Source organism: Orcinus orca, chromosome 3 (genome assembly GCF_937001465.1).
Source record: "Orcinus orca chromosome 3, mOrcOrc1.1, whole genome shotgun sequence".
Taxonomy (NCBI): Eukaryota; Metazoa; Chordata; class Mammalia; order Artiodactyla; family Delphinidae; genus Orcinus; species Orcinus orca.
Genome location: NC_064561.1, coordinates 124,423,250 through 124,444,637, shown reverse-complemented (window position 1 = coordinate 124,444,637; position 21,388 = coordinate 124,423,250). Strand labels below are relative to the sequence as shown.

Sequence of the window (21,388 nt, the reverse complement as noted above, 5' to 3'; positions counted from 1 at the left end):
CAGATCTAATTTGGGCTTAATTAGATTTTTCTAATTGATGGGGATGGGACTTCTCCATGACTGCCGCCGTGAATGGAACAGAAGAATGTCATTGACATAGAACATAGGGGCCTATGAGACCATCTCCTGCATCTTTGTTCTCTTGTGTCAGTGTGAAGGTTTCATCCAGCACATACGGAGTTCATTCCACAATCCATGATGATTTTGCCAGATTACATTCTTCTCTCTGTATGATATGCATAGAAATGCATGCTATTGTTTATTCATTTAGTTTGAAAGGCTAGGTTTCTTTTTTTTTTCCCCAAAACATATCGAAAGGTACTTGGTTTTAATGAACCTGAGGAACTGTTTACTTTGATAAATGAACAGATGAAATGCTCATGCTTTTCCAGCAGAACTAACATCAATCTTTTGCAACTTTCAGGGCCTGTAATTCAGTGTTTACAGCATTAGACCACTGTCATGAAGCCATAGAAATCACAAGCGATGACCACGTGATTCAGGTATGGGGACACTTTTTATCTTTAGGTGTCAAAATAAAGCCTTTCTAGTTTGCGCCATCCTTTTTCAAGCGCTTTGCTGTAATTCTTACATTTCAGCACATTTTCTTTGGAGAAAGGAACATCAAAGTATGCAAGGAAAACTGATGTTCTTAAGCTAAGAATTAGATACTCAAGAAGAATAAAAATTAGTTCAGATTGGAGCCTGCGGTTTCTTTCACAGAGATGAGGTAAATTCTTTAGACTATGCAGGAAGGCACTGTTTATACAGAAGTATGTCAGAATTGTAGAGTAACTGCTTACACACGCCTTGGGAACAAAATGTTGTGAACAGTCCTCAGTTATCTGCCTACAGTTGGTATTCCAGTTATAAAGCACTCTTATATAATACTAAAGTCATCTTCCTAAGGAAATGTGTATAGCAGACAAACCTTTATTGAATTAAAGTTGTCTTATTATTTGTTGGAGGGTAAGACATTTACACTTTAAAAATACTCTGAAATGTAGACTTTCCACTGATGGGCACTGACTTGACTGCCCTTGGTTTGCATAGTGGCACCGAGCGTGAGGACCATTTGCTACCATCGGAAGAGACCAAAGACAGTGTCCAACACAAAGCGGCCCCATAACAGGGCCTCACACATGCGCTCCTGTGAAACCCCATTGCACACACAGACACCCTGCCCTCACACGGGGTCAATGACATCAGTAGCCCACCGTGCCCAGGCCCTGTCATCAACACGCTCATGAGATTATCTCATTTGCATTCAGGAACGCTATGAAAGAGACATAGGGCCTGATAATACAGAGATGGGGAAACTGAGGCCCAGGAAGGCCAAGGAATTTATCCAAGGAACGCCTCAATAATAAATACTGGAACCAAAACATCCAGCCATGTCTTTCTGACTCCAAAGCCTTCCTACCTGGTTCCCTGTTGGGCTATATTGTTAGAATTTGTTTTTCTGGCTGTCCCATGACCTGGGTCTGAAGGCTTCCTCATGTTGCTGCCTATTACTGGCCCACCTGCCCACAGATCTGCCCTGAACCACAGTGAAATCAGACATGTTTCTGTTACAGACTGAGCACAAACCCCACAGCTCTCCCACTTCTACCTGGACTTGAACAGTCAATTCTGTTCATGAAACACGTTTGCTTTGCACTTCTCTCTCTTTTTTTTTTTTAACAAGAAAAACCCAGAAATTTATTCATATGTACTTGTATACCAGGGAGATATCCAGGGAAAAGGAGATAATTCGCACCTCCCTCTTTTACGGGGGAGCCGGGTTGTGATTTTAGTGATGAGGAGAGGGGCGTCTCTGCTCTCTACCAGCCTTGTAATCTTGCATACAGTCCTTTAACAGGCAACTGAGTCCTTCCTTCCACAGTTAGCTCCTGGTGGTTAGGAAACCTGTATCTCTAGGAGACGTGATATGGCGATGGTGTCACATGAATCACCTGCCAGCCTTTACCGTGAAGAGGAAGAAGCAGGGATTGAGGACAGTGGGTGCCTGGGAAGGGGTATCCCTGTATTAAAAGGGAAACTGACCTGACTGCAGGCTTTTTCTTGGGGCGCCCTCTCAGACCCCTTTAAAAACCTACCTGCATTCTGAATATAAAACTCAAGAACAAGGAGGAAGAACTTGAATAAAGGATATTATATGTAAGGGGGAAATTTAAAAGGCCTTTGTGCTATAGATTTTAAGATGGGTCATCATGAATGAGATACATCATGTATGTTCCTACTCAATACCAGAGTCCTTCTCGGGGCAGTGCCGCTTCACAGGGAACGTGCCCCTTAGTGCAGATGGTCAGAGGTCGGGCAGTAGCACTTAACATTTAGGAACAATAGCTACCTACCCATCCTTCCATTGAAACTACCTATCTGTTTGCTTTAAAACACTTACATGGTGCTTACCATGTGCCAGAGGCAGTACTAAGCATTTTTTTAATTAAAAAAATTTTTTTTATTTTGGCTGCCTTAGGTCTTCGTTGCTGCACACAGGCTTTCTCCAGTTGCGGTTGAGCGGGGCTGCTCTTTGTTGCAGTGCGCGGGATTCTCATTGCGATGGCATGTCTTTGTTGCAGAGCACGGGCTCTAGGTGCACAGGCTCAGTAGTTGTGGTGCACAAGCTTAGTTGCTCCGCGGCATGTGGGATCTTCCTGGACTAGGGCTCGAACCCATGTCCTCTGCATTGGCAGGTGGATCCTTTTTTTTACTTTTCTATTTTTTAATTTATTTTTTTAACATCTTTATTGGAGTATAATTGCTTTACAATAGTGTGTTAGTTTCTGCTGTATAACAAAGTGAATCAGCTATACATATACATATATCCCCATACCTCTTCACTCTTGCATCTCCCTCCCTCCCACCCTCCCTTTCCCACCCCTCTAGGTGGTCACAAAGCACCGAGCTGACCTATATCCCTGTGCTATGTGGCTGCTTCCCACTAACTATTGATTTTACGTTTGGTAGTGTATATATGTCCATGCCACTCTCTCACTTTGTCCCAGCTTACCTTTCCCCCTCCCTGTGTCCTCAAGTCCATTCTCTAGTAGGTCTGCGTATTTATTCTCGTCCTGCTCCTAGGGACTTCACAACCATTTTTTTTTCCTGATTCCATATGTATGTATTAGGATATGGTATTTGTTTTTCTCTTTCTGACTTAACTTCACTCTGTATGACAGACTCAAAGTCCATCCACCTCACTATATATAACTCAATTCCGTTTCTTTTATGAATGAGTAATACTCCATTGTATATATGTGCCACAATTTCTTTATCCATTCATCTGTTGAAGGACACTTAGGTTGCTTCCATGTCCTGGCTATTGTAAATAGCGCTGCAATGAACATTGTGGTACATGACTCTTTTAGAATTATGGTTTTCTCACGGTATATGCCCAGTAGTGGGATTGCTAGGTCATATGGCAGTTCTATTTTTAGTTTTTTAAGGAACCTCCATACTGTTCTCCATAGTGGCTGTATCAATTTACATTCCCACCAACAGTGCAAGAGGGTTCCCTTTTCTCCACACTCTCTCCAGCATTTATTGTTTGTAGATTTTTTGATGATGGCCATTCTGACTGGTGTGAGGTGATACCTCATTGTAGTTTTGATTTGCATTTCTCTAATGATTAATGATGTTGAGCGTTCTTTCATGTGTTTGTTGGCAATCTGTATATCTTCTTTGGAGAAATGTCTATTTAGGTCTTCTGCCCATTTTTGGATTGGGTTGTTTGTGTTTTTGATACTGAGCTGCATGAGCTGCTTGTAAATTTTGGAGATTAATCCTTTGTCAGTTGCTTCATTTGCAAATATTTTCTCCCATCCTGAGGGTTGTCTTTTCATCTTGTTTATGGTTTTCTTTGCTCTAAAAAGCTTTTAAGTTTCATTAGGTCCCATTTTTTAATTTTTGTTTTTATTTCCACTTCTCTAGGAGGTGGGTCAAAAAGGATTTTGCTATGATTTATGTCATAGAGTGTTCTGCCTATGTTTTCCTCTAAGAGTTTGATGGTGTCTGGCCTTACATGTAGGTCTTTAATCCATTTTGAGTTTATTTTTGTGTATGGTGTTAGGGAGTTCTAATTTCATTCTTTTACATGTAGCTGTCCAGTTTTCCCAGCACCACTTAGTGAAGAGGCTGTCTTTTCTCCATTGTATATTCTTCCCTCCTTTATCAAAAATAAGGTGACCATATGTACATGGGTTTTTTCTCTGGGCTTTCTATCCTGTTCCATTGATCTGTATTTCTGTTTTTGTGGCAGTACCATACTGTCTTAATTACTGTAGCTCTGTAGTGTAGTCTGAAGTCCGGGAGCCTGATTCCTCCAGCTCCATTTTTCTTTCTCAAGATTGCTTTGGCTATTCGAGGTCTTTTGTGTTTCCATACAAATTGTGAAATTTTTTGTTCTAGTTCTGTGAAAAATGCCATTGGTAGTTTGATAGGAATTGCATTGAATCTGTAGATTGCTTTGGGTAGTATAGTCATTTTCACAATGTTGATTCTTCCAATCCAAGAACATGGCATATCTCTCCATCTGATTGTATCATCATTAATTTCTTTCATCAGTGTCTTATAGTTTTCTGCATACAGGGCTTTTGTCTCCTTTGGTAGGTTTATTGCTAGATATTTTATTCTTTTAGTTGCAATGGTAAATGGGAGTGTTTCCTTAATTTCTCTTTTCAGATTTTTCATCATTAGTGTATAGGAATGCAAGAGATTTCCGTGCATTAATTTTGTACCATGCTACATTACTAAATTCATTGATTACCTCTAGTAGTTTTCTGGTAGCATCTTTCGGATTCTCTATATATAGGATCATGTCATCTATAAGCAGTGATAGCTTTACTTCTTCCTTTCGGATTTGGGTTCCTTTTATTTCTTTTTCTTCTCTGATTGCTGTGGCTAACACTTCCAAAACAATGTTGAATTATAGTGGTGAGAGTGGGCAACCTTGTCTTGTTCCTGATCTTAGTGGAAATGGTTTCAGTTTTTCACCATTGAGGACAACGTTGGCTGTGGGTTTGTCATATATGAGCTTTATGATGTTGAGGTAAGTTCCCTCTATGCCTACTTTCTGGATGGTTTTTAATCATAAATGGGTGTTGAATTTTCTCAAAAGCTTTCGCTGCATCTGTTGAGATGATCATATGTTTTTTCTCCTTCAATTTGTTAATATGGTGTATCACATTGATTGATTTGTGTATATTGAAGAATCCTTGCATTCCTGCGATAAACCCCACTTGATCATGGTGCATGATCCTTTTAATGTGCTGTTGGATTCTGTTTGCTAGTATTTGGTTGAGGATTTTGCATCTGTGTTCATCAGTGATATTGGCCTATAGTTTTCTTTCTTTGTGACATCTTTGTCTGGTTTTGGTATCAGGGTGATGGCAGCCTCGTTGAATGAGTTTGGCAGTGTTCCTCCCTCTGCTATACTTTGGAAGAGTTTGAGAAGGATAGGTGTTAGCTTTTCTCTAAATGTTTGATAGAATTCGCCTGTGAAGCCCTCTGGTCCTGGGCTTTTGTTTGCTGGAAGATTTTTAATCACAGTCTCAATTTCAGTGCTTGTGATTGGTCTGCTTATATTTTCTATTTCTTCCTGGTTCAGTCACGGAAGGTTTTGCTTTCCTAAGTATTTGACAATTTCTTCCATGTTGTCCATTTTATTGGCATATAGTTGCTTGTAGTAATCTCTTGTGGTCCTTTGTATTTCTGCAGTGTCAGTTGTTACTTCCTTTTTCATTTCTAATTCTATTGATTTGAGTCTTCTCCCTTTTTTTCTTGATGAGTCTGGTTAATGGTTTATCAATTTTGTTTATTTTCTCAAAGAACCAGCTTTTAGTTTCATTGATCTTTGCTATTGCTTCCTTCATTTCTTTCTGATCCAATCTTTATGATTTCTTTCCCTCTGCTAACTTTGGGGTTTTTTTGTTCTTCTTTCTCCAGTTGCTTTCGGTGTAAGGTTAGATTGTTCATTTGAGATGTTTCTTGTTTCATAGGGTAGGAAGTATTGCTATAAACTTCCCTCTTAGAACTGCTTTTGATGCATCCCATAGGTTTTGGGTCGTCGTGTTTGTGTTGTCATTTGTTTCTAGGTATTTTCTGATTTCCTCTTTGATTTCTTCAGTGACCTCTTGATTATTAAGTAGTGTATTGTTTAGCCTCGATGTGTTTGTATTTTTTACAGATATTTTCCTGTAATTGATATCTAGTCTCATAGCGTTGTGGTTGGAAAAGATACTTGATATGTTTTCAATTTTCTTAAATTTACCAAGGCTTGATTTGTGACCCAAGATATATCTATCCTGGAGAATGTTCCATGAGCACTTGAGAAGAAAGTGTATTCTGTTCTTTTTAGATGGAATGTCCTATAAATGTCATTAAGTCCATCTTGTTTAATGTGTCATTTAAAGCTTGTGTTTCCTTATTTATTTTCTTTTTGGGTGATCTGTCCATTGGTGAAAGTGGAGTATTAAAGTCCCCTACTATGATTGTGTTACTGTCGATTTCCCCTTTTATGGCTTTTAGCATTTGCCTTATGTATTGAGGTGCTCCTCTGTTGGGTGCATAAATATTTACAATTGTTACATCTTAATCTAGGATTGATCCCTCAATCATTATGTAATGTCCTTCTTTGTCTCTTGTAATAGTCTTTGTTTTAATTTCTATTTTGTCTGATATGAGAATTGCTACTCCAGCTTTCTTTTGATTTCCATTTGCATGGACTATCTTTTTCCATCCCCTCACTTTCAGTCTGTATGTGTCCGTATGTCTGAAGTGGGTCTCTTGTAGACAGCATATATATGGGTCTTGTTTTTGTACCCATTCAGCCAGTCTGTGTCTTTTGGTTGGAGCATTTAATCCATTTACATTTAAGGTAATTATCAATATCTATGTTCCTGTTACCATTTTCTTAATTGTTTTTGTTTTTGTTTTTTTATGCGGTACGCGGGCCTCTCACTGCCGCGGCCTCTCCCATTGTGGAGCACAGGCTCCAGACGTGCAGGTCCAGCGGCCACGGCTCATGGGCCCAGCCGCTCCGTGGAATGTGGGATCCTCCCAGACTGGGGCACGAACCCGTGTCCCCTGCATTGGCAGGCAGACTCTCAACCACTGCGCCACCAGTGTAGTCCTGGGTTTGTTTTTGTAGGTCTTTTCCTTTCCTTGTGTTTCCTGACTAGAGAACCTCCTTTAGCATTTGCTGTAAAGCTGGTTTGGTGGTGCGGAATTCTCTTAGCTTTTGCGTGTCTCTAAACATTTTAATTTCTCTCACGAATCTGAATGAGATCCTTGCTGGGTAGAGTAATCTTGGTTGTAAGTATTTCCCTTTCATCACTTTAAATATGTCCTGCCACTCCCTTCTGGCTTGCAGAGTTTCTGCTGAAAGATCAGCTGTTAACCTTATGGCGATTCCCTTGTATGTTATTTGTTGTTTTTCCCTTGCTGCTTTTAATATTTTTTCATTGTATTTAATTTTTGATAGTTTGATTAATGTGTGTATTGCTGTGTTTCTCCTTGGATTTATCCTGTATGGGACTCTCTGTGCTTCCTGGACTTGATTAACTATTTCCTTTCCCCAAATAGGGAAGTTTTCAAGTATAATCTATTCAAATATTTTCTCAGTCCCTTTCTTTTTCTCTTCTTCTTCTGAGACCCCTATAATTCGAATGTTGGTGCATTTAATGTTGTCCCAGAGGTCTCTGAGGCTTTCCTCAATTCTTTTCATTCTTTTTTCTTTATTCTGCTCTGTGGTAGTTATTTCCATTGTTTTATCCTCTAGGTCACTTATCCGTTCTTCTGCCCTGGTTATTCTGCTATTTATTCCTTTTAGAGAATTTTTAATTTCATTTATTGTGTTGTTCATCATTGTTTGTTTGCTCTTTAGTTCTTCTAGGTCCTTGTTAAATGTTTCTTGTATTTTCTCCATTCTATTTCCAAGATTTTGGATCATCTTTACAATCATTACTCTGAATTCTTTTTCAGGTAGACTGCCTATTTCTTCTTCATTTGTTTGATCTGGTAGGTTTTTACCTTGCTCCTTCGTCTGCTGTGTTTTTCTCTGTCTTCTCATTTTGCTTAAATTACTGTGTTTGGGGTCTCCATTTTACAGGCTGTAGGTTTGTAGTTCCCGTTGTTTTTGGTGTCTGCCCCCAGTGGGTGAGGTTTTTTCAGTGGGTTCTGTAGGCATCCTGGTGGAAGGAACTAGTGCCTGTGTTCTGATGGATGAGGGTGGATCTTGTCTTTCTGGTGGGCAGGTCCACGTCCAGTGGTGTGTTTTGGAGTGTCTGTGACCTTATTATGACTTTAGACAGCCTTTCTGCTAGTGGGTGGGGTAGTTTTCCTGTCCTGCTAATTGTTTGGTGTAGGGTGTCCAGCATTGTAGCTTGCTGGTTGTTGAGTGGATCTGGGTCTTAGTGTTGACATGGAGATCTCTGGGAGATTTTCCCCATTTAATATTAAGTCGAGCTGGTAGGCCTCTGGTGGACCTGAACTCGGCTCTCCCACCTTCGAGGCACAGGCCTGACACCCGGCTGGAGCACCAAGACCCTGTCATCCAGACGGCTCAGAATAAAAGGGATAAATAAATAAATAAATAGATTAATTAATTAAATAAAGTTATTAAAATAATTATTAAAAATAAAAAAGTTTAAAAGTAGTAAAAAAAAAAAAAAAAAGAAGTAACGAAGAGCACAACCAAACCAAAAAAACAAATTCACCAATGATAACAAGCGCTAAAAATTATACTAAAAAAAAAAAAGAAAAAACGGACAGCGAGAACCCTAGGACAAATGGTAAAAGCAAAGCTATACAGGCAAAATCACACACAGAAACATACACATACACACTCATAAAAAGAGCAAAAGGAGAAAAACATATATATCGTTTCTCCCAAAGAGAGGAGGAACTCAAATAAACAGGCTAATCTTACACCTAAAGCAACTGGAGAAAGAGGAAGAAAAAACCCAAAGTTAGCAGAAGGAAAGAAATCATAAAGATCAAATCAGAAATAAATGAAAAAGAAGATGGCAGAGTAGAAGGACATGCTCTCACTCCAACTTGTGAGAACACCAGAATCACAACTAGCTGCTGGACAATCATCGACAGGAAGACACTGGAACTCACTAAAAAAGATACCCCACATCGAAAGACAAAGGAGAAGCCACAATGAGAAAGTAGGAGGGTCTCAATCACAGCAAAATCAAATCCCATAACTGCTGGGTGGGTGACTCACAGACTGGAGAACACTTATACCACAGAAGTCCACCCACTGGAGTGAAGGTTCTGAGCCCCACGTCAGGCTTCCCAACCTGGGGGTCCGGCAACGGGAGGAGGAATTCCTAGAGAATCAGACTTTGAAGCCTAGTGGGAATTGATTGCAGGACTTCGACAGGACTGGGGGAAACAGAGACTCCACACTTGGAGGGCACACACAAAGTAGTGTGCACATCGGGACCCAGGGGAAGGAGCAGTGACACCAGGGGAGACCGAAGCAGACCTACCTGCTAGTGTTGGAGGGTCTCCTGAAGAGGCAGGGAAGGAGGGGGCTGTGGCTCACTGTGGGGACAAGGACACTGGCAGCAGAAGTTCTGGGAAGTACTCCTTGGCGAGAGCCCTCCCTGAGTCTGTCATTAGCCCCACCAAAGAGCCCAGGTAGACTCCAGTATTGGGTTGCCTCAGGCCAAACAACCAACAGGGAGAGAACCCAGCCCCACCCATCAACAGTCAAGCGGATTAAAGTTTTGCTGAGCTCTGCCCACCAGAGCAACAGTCTGCTCTGCCCACCACCAGTCCCTCCAATCAGGAAACTTACACAAGCCTCTTAGAGAGCCTCATCCACCAGAGGGCAGACAGCAGAAGTAAGAAGAACTACAATCCTGCAGCCTGTGGAACAAAAACCACATTCACAGAAAGATGGACAAGATGAAAAGGCAGAGGGCTATGTACCAGATGAAGGAACAAGATAAAACCCCAGTAAAACAGCTAAATGGAGTGGAGATAGGCAACCTTCCAGAAAAAGAATTCAAAATAATGATAGTGAAGATGATCCAGGACCTCGAAAAACAATGGAGGCAAAGATCGAGAAGATGCAAGAAATGTTTAAGAAAGACCTACAAGAATTAAAGAACAAACAAAAAGAGATAAACAATACAATAACTGAAATGAAAAATACACCAGAAGGAATCAGTAGAATAACTGAGGCAGAAGAACGGATAAGTGACCTGGAAGACAGAATGGTGGAATTCACTGCTGCAGAACAGAATAAAGAAAAAAGAATGAAAAGAAATGAAGACAGCCTAAGAGACCTCTGGGACAACATTAAACGCAACAACATTCACGTTATAGGGGTCCCAGAAGGAGACAAGAGAGAGAAAGGACCCAAGAAAATGTTTGGAGAGATTATAATCAAAAACTTCCCTAACATGGGAAAGGAAATAGCCACCCAAGTCCATGAAGCAGAGAGAGTCCCATACAGGATAAACCCAAGGAGCAACACACCAAGACATATAGTAATCAAATTGGCAAAAATTAAAGACAAAGAAATATTATTGAAAGCAGCAAGGGAAAAATGACAAATAACATACAAGGGAACTCCCATAAGGTTAACAGCTGATTTCTCAGCAGAAACTCTACAAGCCAGAAGGGAGTGGCATGATATACTTAAAGTGATGAAAGGGAAGAACCTACAACCAAGATTACTCTACCAGGCAAGGATCTCATTCAGATTCGATGGAGAAATCAAAAGCTTTACAGACAAGCAAAAGCTAAGAGAATTCAGCACCACCAAACCAGCTTTACAGCAAATGCTAAAGGAACTTTTCTAAGTGGGAAACACAAGAGAAGAAAAGGACCTACAAAAACAAACCCCAAACAATTAAGAAAATGGTCACAGGAACATACATATCGATAATTACCTTAAACGTGAATGGCTTAAATCCTCCAACCAAAAGACACATGCTTGCTGAATGGATACAAAAACAAGACCCATCTATATGCTGTCTACAAGAGACCCACTTCAGAACTAGGGACACATACAGACTGAAAGTGAGGGGATGGGAAAAGATATTCCATGCAAATGGAAACCAAAAGAAAGCTGGAGTAGCTATACTCATATCAGATAAAATAGACTTTAAAATAAAGAATGTTACAAGAGACAAAGAAGGACACTGCATAATGATCAAGGGATCAATCCAAGATGAAGATATAACAATTATAAATATATATGCACCCAACATAGTACCACCTCAATACATAAGGCAACTGCTAACAGTTATAAAGGAGGAAATCGACAGTGACACAATAATAGTGGGGGACTTTAACACCTCACTGACACCAATGGACTGATCATCCAAAATGAAAATAAATAAGGAAACACAAGCTTTAAATGACAGAATAGATTTAATTGGTATTTATAGGACATTCCATCCAAAAACAGCAGATTGCACTTTCTTCTCAAGTGTGCCGAGAACATTGGCCAGAACAGATCACATCTTAGGTCACAAATCAAGCCTCAGTAAATTTAAGAAAACTGAAATCATATCAAGCATCTTTTCTAACCACAACGCTGTGAGATTAGAAATGAATTACAGGGGAAAAAACGTAAAAAACAGAAACACATGAAGGCTAAACAATACGTTACTAAATAACCAAGAGATTACTGAGGAAATCAAAGAGGAAATCAAAAAATACATAGAAACAAATGACAGTGAAAACACGACGATCCAAAACCTATGGAATGCAGCAAAAGCAGTTCTAAGAGGGAAGTTTATAGCTATATAAGCCTACCTCAAGAAACAAGAAAAATCTCAAATAAACAATCTAACCTGACACCTAAAGGAACTAGAGAAAGAAGAACAAACAAAACCCAAAGTTAGCAGAAGGAAAGAAATCATAAAGATCAGAGCAGAAATAAATGAAATAGAAACAAAACAATAGCAAAGATCAATAAAACTAAAAGCTGGTTCTTTGAGAAGATAAACAAAATTGATAAACCATTAGCCAGACTCATCAAGAAAAAAAGGGAGAAGACTCAAATCAATAGAATTAGAAATGAAAAAGGAGAAGTAACAACTGACACTGCAGAAATACAAAGCATCCTAAGAGAGTACTACAAGCAAATCTATGCCAATAAAATGGACAAGCTGTAATAAATGGACAAATTCTTAGAAAGGTGTAACCTTCCAAGACTGAACAGGAAGAAATAGAAAATGTGAACAGAGCAATCACAAGTAATGAAATTGAAACTGTGATTAAAAATCTTCCAGCAAACAAAAGTCCAGGACCAGATGGCTTCACAGGAGGATTCTATCGAACAAGTAGAGAAGAGCTAACACCCATCCTTCTCAAACTTTTCCAAAAAATTGCAGAGGAGGAAGCACTCCCAAACTGATTCTATGAGGACACCATCACCATGATACCCAGAGCAGACAAAGATACTATAAAAAAAAGAAAATTGCAGACCAATATCACTGATGAATATAGATGCAATAATCCTCAACCAAATACTGGCAAACAGAATCCAACAGCACATTAAAAGGATCATACACCATGAGCAAGTGGGATTTATCCCAGGGATGCAAGGATTCTTCAATATACGCAAGTGAATCAATGTGATAAACCCTGTTAACAAATTGAATAACAACCATATGATCATCTCAATAGACGCAGAAAAGCCTTTTGAGAAAATTCAACACCAATTTATGATAAAAACTCTCCAGAAAGTGGGCATAGAGGGAACCTACCTCAACATAATAAAGGCCATATACGACAAACCCACAGCAAACATCATTCTCAATGGTGAAAGACTGAAAGCATTTCCCCTAAGATCAGGAACAAGACAAGGATGTCCACTCTCACCACTATTATTCAACATAGTTTTGGAAGTCCTAGCCATGGCAGTCAGAGAAGAAAAGAAAATAAAAGGAATACAAATCGGAAAAGAAGAAGTAAAACTGTTACTGTTTTCAGATGACATGATGCTCTACATAGAGAATCCTAAAAATGCCACCAGAAAACTACTGGAGCTACTCAATGAATTTGGTAAAGTTGCAGGATACAAAATTAATGCACAGAAATCTCTTGCAGTCCTATACACTAATGATGAAAAATCTGAAAGAGAAATTAAGGAAACACTCCCATTTACCATTGCAACAAAAGGAATAAAATACCTAGGAATAAACCTACCTAGGGAGACAAAAGTCCTGTATGCAGAAAAGTATAAGACACTGATGAAAGAAATTAAAGATGATACCACGAGATGGAGAGATATACCATGTTCTTGGATTGGAAGAATCAATATTGTGAAAATGACTATACTACCCAAAGCAATCTACAGATTCAATGCAATCCCTATCAAATTACCAATGGCATTTTTTATGGAACTAGAACAAAAAACCTTAAAATTTGTATGGAGACACAGAAGACCCCGAATAGCCAAAGCAGTCTTGAGGGAAGAAAACGGAGCTGGAAGAATCAGATTCCCTGACTTCAGACTATTACTACAGAGTAATCAAGACAATATGGTGCTGGCACAAAAACAGAAACGTAGATCAGTGGAACAAGATAGAAAGCCCAGAGATAAACCCACGCACCTATGGTCAACTAATGTATGAGAAAGGAGGCAAGGGTATACAATGGATAAAACATAGTCTCTTCCATAAGTGGTGCTGGGAAAACTGGACAGCTACATGTAAAAGAATGCAATTAGAACACTCCCTAACACCATACACAAAAATAAACTCAAAATGGATTCAAGACCTAAATGTAAGACTGGACACTATAAAACTCTTAGAGGAAAACATAGGCAGAACACTCTTTGACATGAATCACAGCAAGATCTTTTTTGATCCACCTCCTAGAGAAATGGAAATAAAAACAAAAATAAACAAATGGGATCTAATGAAACTTAAAAGCCTCAGCTCCCCGCCTCCGCCCTCCCCAGTGGCTGAGCAGACAAGCCTCTTGGGCTGGTGAGTGCTGGTTGGCACCGATCCTCTGTGTGGGAATCTCTCAGCTTTGCCCTCTGCACCCCTGTTGCTGTGCTCCCCTCTGTGGCTCCGAAGCTTCCCCCCCGCCCGCCACTCCCCGTCTCCACCAGTGAAGGGGCTTCCTAGTGTGTGGAAACCTTTCCTTCACAGCTTCCTCCCGCTGGTGCAGGTGCCGTCCCTATTCTTTTGTCTCTGTTTTTTCTTTTTTCTTTTGCCCTACCCAGGTACGTGGGGAGTTTCTTGCCTTTTGGGAGGTCTAAAGTCTTCTGCCAGCATTCAGTAGATGTTCTGTAGGAGTTGTTCCACATGTAGATATATCTGATGTATTTGTGGGGAGGGAGGTGATCTCCACTTCTTACTCTTCTGCCATCTTGATGGTCTCCCGGCAGGTGGATTCTTAACCACTGTGCCACCAGGGAAGTCCCAGTACTAAACATTTTATACATACTCATTTATCTGTTAAAACAATTCTATGAACCAGGTACTACTGTCGTAGTCATTTTACACATGAGGAAATTGAGGACCAGGGAAGGTAAGCAACCTGCCCACAAGTCATGTAGCTAGTAATGGGCAGAGCCAGGATTTGAACTTGGGTGCCTTGGCTCCATAATCCATGTCCTAGAGTATCTGCTGCATTGTGAGGTCACCTGGCATGAAAGTAGAGCCATGATTTCTACCCATATTTGCAACCTAGTAGCAAAAGCAGAATAAACACATGTGAAAATGTATGAGAATTTAGCCAACAAATAAGGAAAATAATACATTCTCAAATTATCCGTTCCTCAGGTATTTACTAAACAGTTCTGAGTATCCAAAGATAAATCCAAAGTAGCCTTTGCCCTTGAGGATTTTCATGTCTCGTGGGGGAGAGAGAGAGAGAAAAATATAGATTCAGCGTAATAAGTCACCAGAAGCCTGCACCGGAGAGAGTGGGAGTTGTAGGAGTGGCACAAACTCAGACTGGGCAGGGGCTCAAGGACAGCTTGCTGGAGGAGGGGAGGGAAAAATTGGAGTTGACGTGACCAGCAGACGGGGAAGGGCTTTCTAAGCAGAGAGCAACTGGGAGGATGCCCACACGTGGGAGACAAGCACGCACTGCTCAGCTGCGTGCAGGGCTGGGCCAGGGCGCTGTGCGGCTGAACTCGTGAGCAGGGGTCCTGCTGCCCAGCCCAGGGAGGACCGTGACCACCACGTGAAGTGGTAGGAGATCAGTGAAGACAGTGTCACCGCCTCCTCCTCTTCAGCGACCTCCATAAGGCCTGGTGCCAAGGGCCCCAGAGCAACTTCCCGACTCGTCCACTTCCCAGGGGTAATTGTACTAGCAGAAGCTGTGTTCGCCAGAGAGTAGCTCCCCAGATGTCCCTGCATCACTCAGTTCCTCACTGCTGTCATCCCCGTGGAGGGCAAGAGTGATTACAGTTTGCAAGACCGTTTCTGAAACAGCAGATGGATATCAATTATGCCCAAAGAAATCTGTGACCTAGATACAGTGTGCTCATGTTTTCCCCATATTCTTCGTCACTTGTCCCCTCCACTCAGCTGCTCATCTGGTGACTCTGTTCTTTGAGAAGAAATTGGAGGGTGGGGATAGCAGCCAGGAACCAGCTAAGGTGATAGCTCTAAATTCCAGGGCCCTGGGCAGAATTTTGGAAAGAAACCTCTGAGTCTGCTGGTCCCAGCATGTACCAAGCTGGGGGGCCGGGGCGGGGAGGTTTTTGCGGTACGCGGGCCTCTCACTGTTGTGGCCTCTCCCGTTGTGGAGCACAGGCTCCGGGCGCGCAGGCTCAGCGGCCATGGCTCACGGGCCCAGCCGCTCCGCGGCATGTGGGATCTTCCCGGACCGGGGCACAAACCCATGTCCCCTGCATCGGCAGGCGGATTCTCAACCACTGCACCACCAGGGAAGCCGCTGCCCAAGGCTTTTAACTTAATTTATTCTTCAGTTAGACTAGAAGCGGCCCCAAGCTAGAGCATTGGTTAATAGACAGTGGCAATTATCTATTAATAATATCTAGATGCGACAGATCGAATTGCTTCTTTGTAGAGAGGTGACTAATAGAAGCCACAATCTGTTGAATGGAGTTCTAGTTAATTTTTATTCTTTTTTTCTGAGTTTTTTCTTATTTCATGGGTGGTAGGTGATGAATAAGGCCCACTGGGGGCTGGCACTAGCAGATAAAAGCTTCTTGCTCTTTTTCTGCTGAAGAATGTCTTCCGATTTCCCAGAGGGCCCGGGGTGCTGGGATGGCAGTTGAATGAACGCATTGCTGCTCAGGAGGGAAGCATCTATTCCAGGGGCATTGGGGCTGGGGGGTCGGGTCAGCATCCCCATCGGAGAGCGCTCGCCCAGGGCACGTTTCCTCTGTGTCCCAACAAGCGTTCCTGCGAGGCACACAGCACCCTGCCCTGACCTTTAACCGCTTCCCGTTCACAGTATGTCAACCCAGCCTTCGAAAGGATGATGGGCTACCACAAAGGTGAGCTCCTGGGGAAAGAACTCGCCGAGCTGCCCAAAAGTGACAAGAACCGGGCGGACCTTCTTGACACCATCAACACCTGCATCAAGAAGGGCAAGGTAAAAAAAAAAAAAAAAAAAAAAGAGAAGGGCAAGGTGGGTGAAACCGAAGCAGTCCACATTTTTTCTTCTGTGAGTTTTTATGTGATGTCTTTAACGTTGGCTTCTTTAATAACGTTGCAATTAAGTGAAAAATCCTTTATGTTTGCAAGATGAGTTAACTTTTGAGTTGATTTTGGATAGCAAGCGAACCTCGTGCTTATCCCGATGGTATAGAATCTGGTGATCTTGTGTAAGGAGATTTCTTCCTTCACATGAATGAATCTCACCTGTCATGGCTGGAATTTCATACCTATCTCTGAGGAGAGCTGTTCTATATTTTTTAGTTTGTCCAGTGTTTGGGGGACCAAGAGCGTTTAATATCAGTATTTACGTGTCTTACAGGCCCAGTTTTCGGTCAATTTTCCTTTTTCTGCTCTCTTTACCCATCACAGTTCAGTTTGTCCAGCGACCTCCACTGCATCCCAGCAGATGAAGGCAGTGGTGCAGGTGCAGTGGGCATCTCTCCACAAGCCTTCCTTCCCAGAGGAGCATTGCTCTCATAGCTGGAACTGCCTGGGCATTTTCTTTTAACCATTCAGATGTTTTCTCTGATGTGAAGTAGTTAGATAAGCATTGTATTTATTTAATGGGGGACCATTTTATAGAAATAAAATGTTTGGCTTATATATCATGGCCAAAATTAGTAAAAGAAAAGAACATTGGGGCAGTGAGACTGAAAAGGAAACAGGACATTGTCAAATCCTCCAAAAAATCTGCCTGGAGAGTACTGCCACACATCTAGTGACCCCAACATGCATACCAGTTAGCCATCCTGTGTGAGTGTGCGGGCAGAAAAAGGCTGCAAAGAGTCTCAGGTCTAATTCAACCACTTCCTCCCAGAAATAGTGGAGGTGCCACAGGCCCCCCCTTGAGGTCACCGGGCTCTTTATCCTAGCCGGTTCCTCAGGGTCGGGCCACAGCAAGTCTTCACACTCCCCTTCACACTCCCCATCCATGGAAACTGCCAGGAGCCAGATTAAGCCCAGAGAAGGCTTGGCTGGAGGCCCGATAGGATAGTAGAAGGATGATGGGCTTCAAGGAAAGTTAAGAGATAAATTTATAACCACATTTTTCACTTTCTCACGTGGGCACATTAGTCAGCATCTCTGAGCCTCTGTTTACCTATCTGCAAATGAAGGGTGATAATATCAAGCTCACAGGTTGTTGTAAAGATCTCGAGAAAGACCTCAGAAGAACCCCTTGACCTGGTGCCCCTACACCCACAGGGCTGAGAGCAGGAATGGCATCCACTGCTCAAGTGTCCCAGAACCAGGAGGGGCAGCCCCTGGTGGTGGGCTCATTGCTCTGGTGGGCTCTGTGCACTGTGACCATGAGCCTTACGTAGTCACCGTCGTGGTGGGTGCAACTCTGTAGCGGTATTTTGTGGAATGTAACAAAAGCATGTGGGAACTTCATGGCTGAACTTGATGAGACCCTCTGTAGGAGCCACCGAATGCCTGGACAGAAGGATTTTAAGAGCTCTCTTTATGTAGGAGTGGCAGGGGGTTTACTATGCCAGACGGAAATCCGGCGACAGCATCCAACAGCATGTGAAGATCACTCCAGTGATTGGCCAAGGAGGGTGAGCGCCAACTCTTAAACTCTATTGTTTTGAGGGGCCCCTGTGGGCGTTGGGTTTGTATATGGAAATGCAAGTGTGTTAGACCCACAAATAGTAGGATTGGGTCTGTACGTAGTACCTGCTGAGGACACCTCCATGTGGCCGGCAGCAGCCCCAAAACAACACAGGCTCTTCTTCTGCGTGTGGGCTTTATGAAGCATCGCCCCGACTGTCCACTTCCGCCTGATGGTCTGTGGGTCCACTGTCCCCACGCCGCAAGGAGCTCAGTTTCTAGGCCTTTCCCTGTCATCACAAAGACCACAGAACAGCAGGGCTCGCTGCCTCAGCCCCACCTGGGAGCCGAGCTTCTCTCCTTGAGGCACCGGCTCTGTGATGATTCTCTCCAGTCCTTGGGGCTTGTTCCACAAGGAAGACAGAACCCTGGCGGTCATGGTTAGGAGAAAAAGGTGTCTGACCAGAAGCTGAGACATCTGATTCCATGTGAATCTCAGGTTACCAGAGGAGCCTGTTCATTTGCAGAGAGATAAGGAAAATGCTCAATTCCCTTTCCTTCTCCCAGTTACATTTTGTGAGAAGGTTTATGGAGCCAAACAGGACCCCCTAACAGTACATCACTGAGGAGCCTTTGTAAACAAGCCTGAAGGTCAAGCAGCCAGCGTCATGGTACAGGTTTACAAGGGACACACGCTGTTGTGTGATGTTTTGGAAATAGAAAAGGAGCAGTTATGGTGCGAATAACCAGCAAAGAGAGCCCTGTCTGTGACTCTTATTGTGTGGTTAGAAAACGTTCTGTAGTCAGCAAAGTGTAGGTTGTTTCTGCTCCAGTTTTACTTATTTGTTAGTTTCAAAATTGTTCCCCGCTCCGTTCAGAATCCACTGTCTCATGTTTCCTGCTACTTTGCTTCACTCCGCATGGTGGGGACGCTGGTAGCCCTGACCAGGGGTTTCGAGCGCACAGAGAGAGGCCCCCAAATCCCTCCTGAGCGCACAGGCTTCCGTGTGGCCATTTCCGCCAGCGGTCAGAGCTCTGAGGCCACGATGGCCATCACATTATTGTTTGCAACCATCATCCTTAGACCGTCTTCTCAAGCTAAGATTCACTGTGTGTGTGTGTGTGTGACCAGAATTATTAGGTAACAAGGTGGAGGAGACCGAGTTATTGTTTGGTTATTTCTGTCAGATTGAGTTTTTCTGATTTTTCTGATGTGACAGATAAGAGCAAGAAGTTCTAGAGCCCAGAGACAGTGTTATTTTTTCCCCCAATATTTTCCCCCAGTGAGCTGTCAAAGGAAATTCTTAACTAAAAGTAGGAAAAATTTACCTCTTCCTATTTAGTGATGCTCACTACAGAATAACCAGGACTCTTCAGAGTCCTCCAGAGAAAACTGAACCAAGAGGAAGACAGACAGAGACAGAGAGACAGAAGCAGAGACACAGAGAGAAGAGATTCATTACTATAAAATCTAATATAGTCCTCTGTAATTCTAGCTTCACTCAGTAGAAAATCTACCTTGAGCTGATCGTTGTGCAGGACTAAGGCACCTGTTGTCTTTCCCTGGTGTCCTTGTGGTAATGAGCAACACCCCAGGCTGTTTTGGGATTCTGTCCATGATCTTAAAACAAGAGGGTTTTTCTGTGCCTGAAAAATGCCATCATTTATGATGACCGGGCTGTGAAAGAATGTGGAATATTAAATGTAAAAACAACAACCATGAACTTTGGTCATTGTCCAAATGAGTCTTTGCCTTCTATATAAGCTATCAAAGTATGAGTGTCAGCAGAATTAAATCCCATTTTAACTTAAAGTCTGGAGTAGCATTTCATCCTGTCACTGATGCTATCTAGGAGCCAGGCCTCAGGAGCTGGTTAGAAAATGAAGTACCCATTAGGAAAGTGTTTCTGAGCCAGCTGTGATTAAAAGGGAAGCCCAGTTTCTGAAGGCATGTGTGGGCTGTGTGTGAAAAAAAAATGCATCTTTTATAGACTGTGTTTTGTCAGAATTTAAAACCTGCCCTAGAATGGACCCTGGAGTTTTACTTGAAGAAGATTCTGTTGACGTGTTCATTTGCTAATTTGTTGAATCATCTCATATCTGACTCACTAATAACTGATTATTTATGTTATTAGGAAAATTAGGCATTTTGTCTCCCTCAAGAAACTGTGTTGTACCACTGACAAAAATAAGCAGGTATGGTATTGAGTTTGTTTCATTTACTCTGTCAGCTTGACCATGCGTTCGTTACATTCTCACCACGGTTCTCTACTTGTCTTTCTCCGTATCTTACTGTAGTTGCCAATTAAGAAGCTTTATGGCAAAATTAGGCCCTTAGACAAATAGTAAAAGAAAAAATTCCCCAGCAAGCCTATACACTTTATTAGTAACGCATGTCAGTTATGATTTAGCTTGTGACTGTGCAGCTCAGGACCAATATATTTTATGAGAGCATAAAATTTTTCCTCCAAATAAAAAATGTTCTAATTTGCTACCTTAATTTCTTAAGTGAAAATTATATGTGCATTTGAGCATTTCACCCCTATAAATTCATGTCAAAAACAAAAATCATTTATAATTAGTACTATGATTTTTTAAACCATTATATCATGTAGAACAATATATTTGAGTGTTTTCTGAAGTAACAGAATTTTAGTAAGTTGCTGTATTTAAGAACTTTTTTAGGTAGTTTTATCACAGAGAACAACGGTATTGATATTTTTCTTTTTTTTTTTCACATTCTTATTGGAGTATAATTGCTTTACAATGTTGTGTTAGTTTCTGCTGTATAACAAAGTGAATCAGCTAAATGTATACATATATCCCCATATCCCCTCTCTCTTGCGTCTCCCTCTCTCCCACCCTCCCTATCCCACCCCTCTAGGTGGTCACAAAGCTGATCTCCCTGTGCTCTGCAGCAGCTTCCCACTAGCTATCTATTTTACATTTGGTAGTGTATATATGTCAATGCTACTCTCTCACTTCATCCCAGATTTCCCTTCCCCCTCCCCATGTCCTCAAGTCCATTATCTACGTCTGTGTCTTTATTCCAATCCTGCACCTAGGTTCATCAGAACCTTTTTTTTTTTAGATTCCATATATGTGTGTTAGCACACGGTATTTGCTTTTCTCTTTCTGACTTACTTCACTCTGTATGACAGACTCTAGGTCCAACCACCTCACTACAAATAACTCAATTTCGTTTCTTT

The 21,388-nt window shown here is 41.9% G+C and overlaps 1 protein-coding gene across 7 annotated transcripts in view; it reads left to right on the top strand.

Moving 5' to 3' along the window:
- The window catches only part of PDE8B (phosphodiesterase 8B), a 385,418-nt gene that overhangs the window by 268,946 nt on the left and 95,084 nt on the right, over nucleotides 1-21,388 (top strand). For all 7 annotated transcript variants that reach the window (XM_049707740.1, XM_049707742.1, XM_049707743.1 and 4 more), the window contains 4 exons: nucleotides 425-503; nucleotides 16,423-16,563; nucleotides 18,099-18,187; nucleotides 20,315-20,375. In XM_049707740.1, the coding sequence (XP_049563697.1) occupies nucleotides 425-503; nucleotides 16,423-16,563; nucleotides 18,099-18,187; nucleotides 20,315-20,375 (370 nt within the window). The remainder of the gene's footprint in view (nucleotides 1-424; nucleotides 504-16,422; nucleotides 16,564-18,098; nucleotides 18,188-20,314; nucleotides 20,376-21,388) is intronic.